Raw genomic sequence first — 11,459 nt, 5'->3', positions numbered from 1 at the left:
ATACGCGCGCCTTAGTTGCGCGGAATATGATTCCGCGCTAAGCAAAGCCGGAGCAATCCCGGCTAAGCAAGCCGCGTATATTTTAGCGTGTGAACGCTTAAATACGGAACTAAAATCCTCGTGTGAACGCAGCAATAGTTAGCGTATTGCGTTATTCAATTTATCACGTTGTGATTGAGTACGCAACAATGTGTACATTTTTTATTATTTAAATTATTGAGCATATACATATAGGAGTATACATGTGTATTAAGTATACACGAAGAGCATTCGTAAGATGTTATGAGTATACTTTATGAATATAATGAATACATATTACATGACTGTGTGTGTGTGTGTGTGCGTGTGTGCGTCTTCATGATAATAGCGCACTATGTACTATGTTCTGTATATATAATCCTGCAATCCTGGCACGACGTGTGCTTTGCAGTTGCTAGGATGAACATATCCGTACACACGTGTAGATCTGTATAGATTCACATATTCATGTTATAAGTAATTACGACAAAATGCACAGTTCAGCTAGGAGAGTCTGTCACAGCATTAATGTCATCATGGATGAATTAACAACGTGCGGAACACCCGTCAATACTATAACTATAAAAATACGGACATTCACGTTAATTTCGCAAATCAAAAACGAACGGTAAGACGGTACACGCTCACTGTTGAACTCGTCGGACTAAAACGTCTAAAGCGTTCGTGACGTTGGGCAAAAAGATTTATTACATACGAGACTAGAATACAGAACATAGTATAGAACACGAGAAGAAAATATTATGTAAATAATAATAATATACGGGATTACCTTTTTGTCAATGACACGCGACTTCCCTTTAAATACGATTGGTACGTTAACGCGAACTTACAAATTACAACCTGAACGTTGAACACATGTTGCTGCATTAAAATTGATCCCGACATCCAATCACATATTTTTTGTTAATGTTATTGAACAGTCGGCTGCAAACGAATTTCCTTTTACAGATTATTGGAAAAATATATAAATAAACATTTCATATACGTACATTGCCGTGCATAACCAGGATGAAACGCATAAGACATTTCAAGGTAAATAGTTGTTTTCTATTGTTTTGCGAATATCCACGAAACAGCAGCTAAAATTCTCAGATGAATTCAGCCATATCTGCTAGTACGTACAGTGATATAACCAGGAGTCTATCAATATTGATAGACTCCTGATATAACGAATTTACCACTTTAATGTTTCCAGAGGTATGTTTTCGCAGTAGTTCGATTACGGCAAGTCAAAGGCTAACGACTCCAGCCTATCATCAACACTGGACGTTTCCCACTAGAACTGAGAAACACCGGAATCTGTGTGCGTGCGTGTGCGCGTGTGTATGAGCGTGTGCGTGTATGTGTTCGCGCATGTGTATGGGTGTGTGTGCGTGGGTGTGTGTAAACGTGTGCGTGTGCGTGTGCGTGTGCGTGTGCGTGTGCGCGCTAGTGTATGTATGTGTATGCGTGCGTGCGTGCGTGCGTATCCAATTACGATGCGTGAAGCAATGCGTCCACATCCAGCATTTTGCGTAACAATTTCTAAGTAAGTCACTTACAATTAATTCGATATTATTCAATTAATAATTAACTAGATATACAATTAATTAACTGAAGCACCACGGATGCTCTCCACCAGCCGGGCAACGTTGTCTGGGTATGGCATACTCTATACGTGATGCTACTAATAAACACACGTTACACACCGCTACGCCCCCTATCGCTGGTAAGGTGAGGCGTGCGTGCATGCGTGTGTGCGTGCGTGTGTGCGTGCGTGTATAGGGAGAGATTCACAGTGACGAAAAAATAAAATCACACTCTTGTATCATTAACGTAACCTTGCGTGGTTTTTTTCCAAGTATGGCCGCATCAACCTGCAGCTAACAGCACGGGTGAAAGACAAAGGTTATAGGTAAAAGGTTGTGGTATAGGCCCTATGTAACGGAAGTTATACATGTTATGTAAACACGTGTTTAAATATATATCTACGACTACTACACAAGCATTTAATAACTTGCAAAGGCTGTAATGGTAAAGTAAATATTGAGGCCCTCAATCATATAGAAGGCCTGCAAATATTATTTTATTGCCCCCAGAATACGACTCGACCACCAAATTGAAAATGTTTTGCATGGCCACACGTTGCAACGAGTAGCGATGACATCGCAATAAATATATCTGCCTATTTTATCAATTATGCATAACCCGTGAGCTCGTTTTAATATTTATAATGTATGCTTCACGCATCACATACAATATTACACTCTGTAGTGTCCCACGTCACTGCACATAAGAGTCAGCTACTCCTCCCAGAGTACTACAATACTCTGCAGTAACGCAAGTCCCTGCACATAAGAGTCAGCTACTCCTCCCAAAGTACTACAATACTCTGCAGGAACGCAAGTCCCTGTACATAAAGTCAGCTACTCCTCCCAGAGTACTACAATACTCTGCAGGAACGCAAGTCCATGTACATAGAGTCAGCTACTCATCCCAAAGCACTACAATACTCTGCAGGAACGCAAGTCCCTGCACATAGAGTCAGCTACTCCTCCCAGAGTACTACAATACTCTGCAGGAACGCAAGTCCATGTACATAAAGTCAGCTACTCCTCCCAAAGTACTACAATACTCTGCAGGAACGCAAGTCCCTGCACATAGAGTCAGCTACTCCTCCCAGAGTACGATAATACACTGCAGGGACGCACGTCACTGTGTACTCTGCCTATAAGAAGAGGAAGCATGACTTGTGCAGCTGATCACAAAAACACTCACATAAATATCAGTCTGTACGACCATTGCAGCACATTGACCCTAATCCTCAGCATGTCCTCATATGTGAAAATAACAGCTTAATTCGTGTAATATTGTGATGCGTCACGCACAGTGTGTCATCGGCGGCATCGGTGACAACGAACACACGACACATACACGACAGTAGACAGTCGCTGATAGACGAGTGTTAGATGTTGAACACACATATCACGAGCGTGGGCAGTGAAGTGACACTCTGACAGGACACACTTCTATAGTGGTGGGGTTTTGTTCACAAGTAAGGTTTTGTCACACAGGTAAGGTTTCTCCACAGGTGAGGCTGTCACACAGGTGAGGCTGTACCACAGGTGAGGCTGTACCACAGGTGAGGCTGTCACACAGGTGAGGCTGTCACACAGGTGAGGCTGTACCACAGGTGAGGCTGTCACACAGGTGAGGCTGTCACACAGGTGAGGCTGTACCACAGGTGAGGCTGTACCACAGGTGAGATTGTCACACAGGCGAGGGTTCTACACAGGTGAGATTGTCACACAGGTGAGGCTGTCACACAGGTGAGGCTGCCTACCACAGTGAGGCTGTAACCACATTAAGATCTGTCCACAGGTGAGGCCTGTCATCACAGGTGAGGCTGTGCACACAGTAGGCTGTCACACCAGTTGAGGCTGCCTACCACAGGTGAGATTGTCACACAGGTGAGGCCTGTCAAACAGGCTGAGGACTGTCACACAGGTGAGGCTGTCACACAGGTGACTGCTGTACCACAGGTAGATGTGTCACACAGCGTGAGGCTGTACACACAGGTGAGGCATGTCACACCAGGTGAGGCCTGTAACACAGCAGTGAGGCTGTCACACAGGTGAGGCTGCACACAGGTATGTTCTGTACCACAGGTGAGCTGTACCACAGGTGAGGCTGTCACACAGGTGAGGCTTCACACAGGATGAGGCTGTCACCACAAGGGGCTGTCACACAGGTGAGCTGTCACAGCAGCTGAGATGCACACATGGTGAGGCTGTCACACAGGCTGAGATTTCACACAGTGAAGGCTGCTCACACAAGGTGAGGCGTCACACAGCGTGAGATTGATCACACAGGGCAAGGTTCTACACAGGTGAGGCTGTCACACAGGTGAGGCTGTCACACAGGAGGCTGTCACACACGGGGAGGCCTGTACACAGTGAGGCTGTACCACAGGTGATGGTTCTACACAGTGAGGCTGTCACACAGGTGAGGACTGTACCACAGGTGATGTTCTACACAGGTGAAGTGCTCACACAGTCAGATTGTCACACAGATAGCTTGTCACACAGCGCATGGTTCTAACAGGTGAGCTGTCACACAGGTGAGATTGTCACACACAAAGATTGTCACAACAGGCCGATGGTTCTACACAGGTGAGGCTGCTCACACAGACGTGAGGCTGGTCACCCAGGGAAGCCTGTAACCACAGTGAGGCGCTCACACAGGTGAGGGCTGTCAACACAGGTGAGGCTTCACCAGCGCTGCAGATTGTCACACAGGTGAGGCTGTCACACAGGTGAGCTGTCACAACAGTGAGATTTCACACAGGGTGAGGCTCTACCACAGGTTGAGCGCTGTCCACACAGGTGAGATTGTCACACAGGTTGAGGCTGTCACACAGGTAGGCTGTCACACAGGCTGAGGCTGTCACACAGATGAGGCTGTACCACAGGCGAGGTTCCTACACAGGTGACGTTTCCACTCAGGTAAGGGTTCCACACAGGTAAAAAAAATACCCACGTGTGGCTTGCTGACAAGTAAAGCCATCTTAGAGGCATGGTTCACTCATGGGTGTGGCTATCTTAGGGGTGTGGTTTCCACGTATTGAGCCTATGTTTAGGAGCTTGGTTGCCGTCCCAGACGGGGAGGCTAAGTTTAGGGGCGTGGTTTCCACACGGTGACAGTCGTCTCTCCTGACGCGCTCACCAACACGTCATTCTGCAAGTCAATCTGAAATGAAATCAGAACGGAAGTTCGACTGGAGCCGAATTCACATGCATAACTGTGACACATAAATCAGAATTCATGGTCACTACGCGTAAACCAGAAATAAAGCTGTATTAACCTAGACAACCATGACAAGTTGACGAGCAATAAAGTGGAATTCACACGCAAAACCACAACACACTTGGCAAGCCAAAAGAATCTAGTTATTAGTCCATCTACGGATAGTCAAATCTGTGTCTGCGAATACCACCTATAGAAGAGCCATTTGTCTATAAAAGACACATTTTGCATTTCCCTTGAGTGACAGTTATACAGGGACCTCCCCATATAACGGACGTATTTCTATGAAAAGGACATTTGGCTTTTCTCTCAAGTGACTATTATATACAGTTTCATCGCTAATTCTGTGCCAAAAAACTAGTTACAAATAACTAATCCATCAGAGGTCACCCACAAACAGGACACACGACGCAACAACAATCACAAAATGTGTCACAGTTTTATCAACCTAGGAGAGATAGCACGCCTACGCCTGACATCTCGCGTCACCACAGCTGGCTACTATGACACGTTTAGCTTCGATTGCTGCAGAACCCAGGAAAAATAGAGCGGTAGATAAGCGAGATAGCTTGCGGCCGATATTTTTCCATCAGTCAGGCATCATTGCGACCGGTCACTCACGAGACCTGAGACTATCAACATGTAGGATGTGACGTCGCCACGGACACGAAGCGGCGTTGCCACGGATACGATGCTGCATAGCCATGGATACGAGGTTGTATCGCCATGGATACGAGGGGGCAGCTCTGTGCATACCAGGTAAGCGAGTAGCTATGGTTACTGCTGCACCCGAGAGGAGAGAGATGGTGCTAGCACGCACACTTACCGCCGAAATATCACTGTCATGGTCGCTATGCAGTATGTGCATCACTGTCGGACACTCAGTCGGCGTCAGCACGCGGATGGACTTATCCGTCGAGCACGTGACGAGGGCGCCCAGTGAAAACTTTATGCCTGTGACCTTGTTCGTGTGTCCCACATCGTACGTCTGCGGGCGGGGCAGGGGTAAATATTATGCATCTCGTTGTGTGTTCTGTTATCTAGCCCCTTGCTGAAACGACAGCGCGTTCCAGGGTGCATGCAAGTGGCAATGAAAAAAACAAGTTGTGGGTATTTTTTTAACCGAAACGTTTAACGATAATGAAATTGACAGCGAGATGTGAAATTTTGATTAGTTTTAATAAATGCAATTGAATTCGGCAATTTCACTGTCGACTACACGATTGCACAGTTATCAACGAAGAGTATGAAGTGTGAAAGTGCAGCAGATGCGTTTACGGTAAAATGACAGGGACAGGCTTTCTTTTCAACTCTGCACTATACATAAGTTTTACAAATGAAATACAAAGAAAATCTTTAATTAGCCACTTTGACTTTCTTTTGCATAAACTGCCATATGGGTTGATACTGTATGAAAGAGGTGTCAGTACTTTGTAAAAGGAGAAGAAGAAGAGTGGGAGGAGGAAGAAGAAAAAGAAAAAGAAAAAAGAGAAGAAGAAGAAGAAAAAAAAGAAAAAGAAGAAGAAGAAGATGAAGAACAATAAAAACAAGAAAAAGAACAACAAGAGAAGAAATAAAGTATTTTTTCACAATCTTGATCAAAACGAAATTATGTAGCGTAGTCTACACAATGTACTGTTGTAATTTACATGCACCTTACATGTAAAGTACTTCACTACGTACCAGTGTGTGTACATGTCTGTAGCCAGAGAGCACCCATAAGCTTATAATACATGAGTATGCATTGACGCAAGTTGCTATGCAACACGCAACCTATTGACCGTATATGAACTACGACACCACCCGTAGGCTGCTGTACTGCATATTATGTGGAATAAGGCATAACAAACGTAAAAAGCCCAGTACAGGAACATGCATACGTGTAAGATATATTAGGGATAGTTGCTGTGTATCCCCTATACACATGATTAGTATGTCAAATCATTACATAGGCATTCCAAATAAGATTGAATTAGGATGAATAAAATGAAGAAAGCCATATAGAAAGGTTGCCATATCCCCCCAGGTTTTGTAAATGTGAAATCGAACTAAAAGAAATGTTTTAAGTTTTAAAGACCTGGGGCCCGTTGTCAGAAACTTCGTAAACTTACGATTAATTTTAAGTCTAATGTTAATGTTAAGGTTAATTTTAATAGCGTTGCCAGAAACCAACTTAAACTAAACTTACTTAAGTGAAAACTCACGATAACAGGAACTTCATAATTTCATGTCACAAGGCTGCTGATTGGATGAGAATCGATCACAAAATTCAAATTCATACACATTTACTGTACATCACAGTAATTTATGCATATTATGATGGCTAACCACATATAAATAATATTTGATGAAAAATTACGTGGTCATGAATTTATTCTGCACAACAAGACAAATTCTCACACTGTAACGCGAGACGCGAAAATCGTGGCAAGCGTTGCAAACCTTTAAAACAAGAGAACAAATGCCATACGTCATTTGTAAATGTATTGTTTTGTTTTATTAGCGGTAGATAATTAATGATTTTGACGTGTTTTTCAAGAAAAACACACATTTTATTCATTATTATAAAAGATAATATCACTATAATTGTAATTCGTAGTGTAAATGTGTTATTTTCAACATAATATTATAGTTAAGGGAGGGTCTAGGATCTCTTAAGTTAAGAGAAAAGTTACGAGAATTTTTAATTCTCTTAACTTTACGAAGTTTCTGGCAACGCTTTAAGAGAAAAAGTTAATGTTAAGGTTAATGTTAAGACTAATTTTTTTCTGGCAACGGGCCCCTGGCCATACATGGTAGTGAGAAGAAGCCTAGAGCACCAGTAGTAGTAGTACCACCATCAGCAGCAGCACCAACAACAACAACAACAACAACAACAACAACAGCAGCAAAGCAGAAGCAGCAGTAGCAACAGCTTTGGCAACAGTTCCGTGACTATAAAGGCAATGGTCTGTAAGCCAATTCCAAAGCAGTACTTACATCAACGAATGTAAAGTCTGTTGAGTCAATGAGATGAATCTGCCCACTTCTATCTCCTACCCAGAGATGGTGCCACTTGTATGACAGTGACATCACAAAGTTAGGCAACTGAAAGAATATGATGCAGAACTTCATTAGTTCAACAAAGCAAAACATATAATTAGCTATTATAATAATTAGGAAGTAGTAGTAATTATTATTACTACGATTACTATCACTATAAATACAATGTAGAGATGTGTAGACGAATTGACAGGAAACACATGGCTGAGAACCATGTGGATGTGTGTCTCGTGGCAAGACTGCGTACCTCGACAGTACGTAGGAGTTTGTCAGCTCTGCGGTCATACACGGCCACCGTCCGGTCCTCACTGCCGCTTATGATGTACTGGTCATCTACTGCCATGCACAGCACTGGCTTCGTGTGGTAGACCAGCTGTTTGGTTGCAGAGTACCCTTATTTAGGAACATTCACAAGAGCAGGATATATCATGGACGACAACCCCTGAGACACGACTTAAAATGGCTAAGCAACGTCTTCTAACTACAGATGGCGTTAGCATTGCGTGGGATAAGCGCTGGCCACAAAATCTTGGAAGATTGCCAATCAGATGTGCCCATCAAAAGAGGGCCACCTTATTGGAGAGTGATGAAAACTATTCTTCCAAGAGTCTACTTAAACAATGAACAATCTACGCAAAGACCAACATTGTTTCCAGAGTAAATAAACCTGTGGGTCAGCATTAAACCCAGCAACGAACAAACGCACTAGCACAAAACAGCCACACAAACAACACCGCTGTATATGTCACGGATAAACCGTGCCCGTCACGTGTGGCTGGCATTCATGCATGGTTGCGTAGGACAACGTTGGAGATAGCTCACCTGCTCTCGGGTCGTAGGTGGTCACGTGCTTGTCGAAGCTGCCGACGGATAAGATATCAGGACGCAGCGCCGTGCACAGCACTGCAGACTTGCCTCTGAAATCACACACACAAAAACACATACAACTCTCAGCGTCAGCGCGTGAGGAGGGAAGGCTCAGCTGTAGCACACACGCACGCACGCACGCACGCACGCACGCACGCACGCACGCACGCACGCACGCACGCACACACTCACATACAGCTGGGGGCAGCGAATGAGACAGATGAAGGCATAGCCGTCCCGAACACATCGTCCCACCGACAATAAAATACTTCTGTGGTTAATGAGCAAGATTAGCTGCCACACCTTGCAAACTAAACCCTGCGTCATGTTTGCCCACGCAACGCAAAGCGTTCTTGCAGACATTCCTTCTCATAACACTGTTTTATGTAACATCTTCGCTTGAAACCTATACACTATACACTATCTTGTTACAAACTCTTTCGAAAATCTTAGTATACCATAAAACCTCTCCTGTAGATATAAACAACTTCAGTTTCACAATGTCTAACTACATTACTGCACCAGAATGCACCATTTCAAAGCAATTTTTCAAAATTTTCCTTGGGGTCATGTTCCCGGACCCGCCTAACATCGCTTCTCGCCTTTGGCCCTCATAGTCACCTGCACACCTCTGATTTGGAACCCCACCTTTTGGCCAATCTTGGGTATAGGCCTGAGAGTTGCCATGGATTTGTGAAGATGGATAGATCGGTTTATTGTATAAAATCTTTGGCGAAATGGCATATTTTAACAGTTTTCTTCTGGATAAAATATATTATTAATATTATATTATTTATTATCATTATACATAAATATACATGAATGTAAAATTGAAATTATTTTCATTAATATTTTTACCATATATTTATTTTTTGATGGATGGGGGGTTCCGAAACCCCTGGAACCCCCCTTGGGTACCGGACTGACACTCACACCTGAAACACGCTCACTGTTTCTCTGTGAATGACAACAGCACTAGACCCGCAGGAGGGAAGGGCATGAGAAGAGGAAGAAGTGGCGCGTTGGAGATATGAGCATCGTTACCTAAGGCGCATCGTCTCCCGCAGGTTTTCTCCAGCATCCCACAACTTCACGTCCTTATCCCACGATCCAGTGCAGACGACGTTCTCACATGACGTGATCGACCAGATCCAACCCTGGCGCGTAAATTCACCGACCATATTAAAAAATTACCGTTCGGTGATCCGCCGTTGACCTTAGATCTATACGATGGGCATGTCTCATTCCGGGTATTCCTGCTTGCTCGGTCAAGGTAGACCAGTTTGTATGCGCATTAAGCGTGTGCCCGCCGAATTTCCGACTGTACGGCCCATCACTTCGTTACTACACAGCGTTATAGAATGCCTTCATCACAATGCTGATTGGCTAGATCTACCTATCGTTCACTTCAGACAAATGAGGCAATTACTGACTTCTAAATTAAAGGTGACAATAATCGCCAACCGTAACTCCTCGAATTAACGATACATGGAAACAGTGATTATTATCACGCAGGTGATCGACCTGTCGAAAAAATGAATTTTGTATAATTCGAAGTTATGTGTAAACATTACACACGATTAAGCTTTACCTTATGTGCATCAATGACACTTTTTGCCTTGGCTTCAGTAGCATAGTGTGGATTATTGCTGTCCAAGCCCTGGAGATTCCACATGGTCAGCTGTTTGTCCCGTGACCCTGACAAACACATGGTGCCACGCTACAACAGGGTGGAACGTGCATATCAGCACCTGCTTCACCTACTCATATATGACACCAGTGATTCAACCTACAGGTGATACAGTGTGTGCCTATAGTGTGTACTGGAGGCCTGGGCCCATTGCCAAAAACAAAATTGGCCACAACATTAGTCGTGACATTAACTTTTTCTCATAGACAGTTGACAGAAATATGCTAAAGTTACGAGTTTCTCAGTTTCCTATATGCAGTGTATAGAGGTCCGGTCTATAGGACACAGTTTATGTTATAAATAATATTAGGACTAATTTTCTTTTTGACAACAGTCCCCCTGACCATCTATAGAGGATGTAGATGCACAGCACTATCCCATGTTGGTTTTGATGAACTCAATAATGAGCTATAAAGTTAGATAACCTAGATAAGAAAATGTGTTGGCTGGCTAACTTGATCTGCACAGCTGAATGAAGACAGCAACACTCACGGCAACCATTATCTCCCAAGATAAGATCAACAGTGCTGACACAAACCATCAAGGTCATATTATTACTAAAAAGCAGTAGGTTTTAAGAAAACTGCTGAAAATAGGCTCGGGTCATGCTGTTAATACTCGGAAACCTCATACTGTGAAGACTACACTACTCGTTGTGAAGCAAATCGAGTCATCAGCTATCGTAAGGAGTTCGCACGTTCATTAGATGGATCGCGTCAACAGAGGCATAGTGTCCCTCGGTGAGAGTGAAGCGTTCCATGCCGCCATGGCTCCACAGCTCGTGCTGGTACTCTCTCTTTGCACAGGCGAGCTTCCAGTTGAAACCCAGAGGAGCTGTGTGTGAGAGAGAGAAAGAGAGGAAAACACTGATTTTAGATTACAGCTAGTCTAAATAGAGGGTCTAGTCTTTAGAGAAGGGGATGCAGAGAAGGGAGAGAGAAAGAGAGCGTGAGAGAAGAAGGGAGGAAGGGATGGAGATAGAGAGGGAGAGAGACAGGGAGAGAGAGAGAGAGAGAGAGAGAGAGAGAGAGAGAGA

General features: G+C 43.9%; 1 protein-coding gene across 1 annotated transcript in view; it reads right to left on the bottom strand.

Annotated features, from left to right (window-relative positions):
- Positions 1-4,490: 4,490 nt before the first annotated feature.
- The window catches only part of LOC106807861 (F-box/WD repeat-containing protein 9-like), a 22,352-nt gene continuing 15,383 nt past the window's right edge, over positions 4,491-11,459 (bottom strand). Inside the window, exons 9-16 of the mRNA XM_014810348.1 lie at positions 11,121-11,257; positions 10,325-10,453; positions 9,778-9,890; positions 8,689-8,783; positions 8,114-8,259; positions 7,804-7,911; positions 5,651-5,812; positions 4,491-4,767 (exon numbers count right to left, since the gene is read on the bottom strand). Of these exons, the coding sequence (XP_014665834.1) occupies positions 4,693-4,767; positions 5,651-5,812; positions 7,804-7,911; positions 8,114-8,259; positions 8,689-8,783; positions 9,778-9,890; positions 10,325-10,453; positions 11,121-11,257 (965 nt within the window). The 3' untranslated portion in view covers positions 4,491-4,692. The remainder of the gene's footprint in view (positions 4,768-5,650; positions 5,813-7,803; positions 7,912-8,113; positions 8,260-8,688; positions 8,784-9,777; positions 9,891-10,324; positions 10,454-11,120; positions 11,258-11,459) is intronic.

This window comes from Priapulus caudatus, unplaced genomic scaffold (assembly GCF_000485595.1).
Source record: "Priapulus caudatus unplaced genomic scaffold, Priapulus_caudatus-5.0.1 Scaffold238, whole genome shotgun sequence".
Lineage (NCBI taxonomy): Eukaryota > Metazoa > Priapulida > Priapulimorpha > Priapulimorphida > Priapulidae > Priapulus > Priapulus caudatus.
Note: the sequence above shows the minus strand (reverse complement) of the source record. Positions and strands in the feature narration are given on the sequence as shown.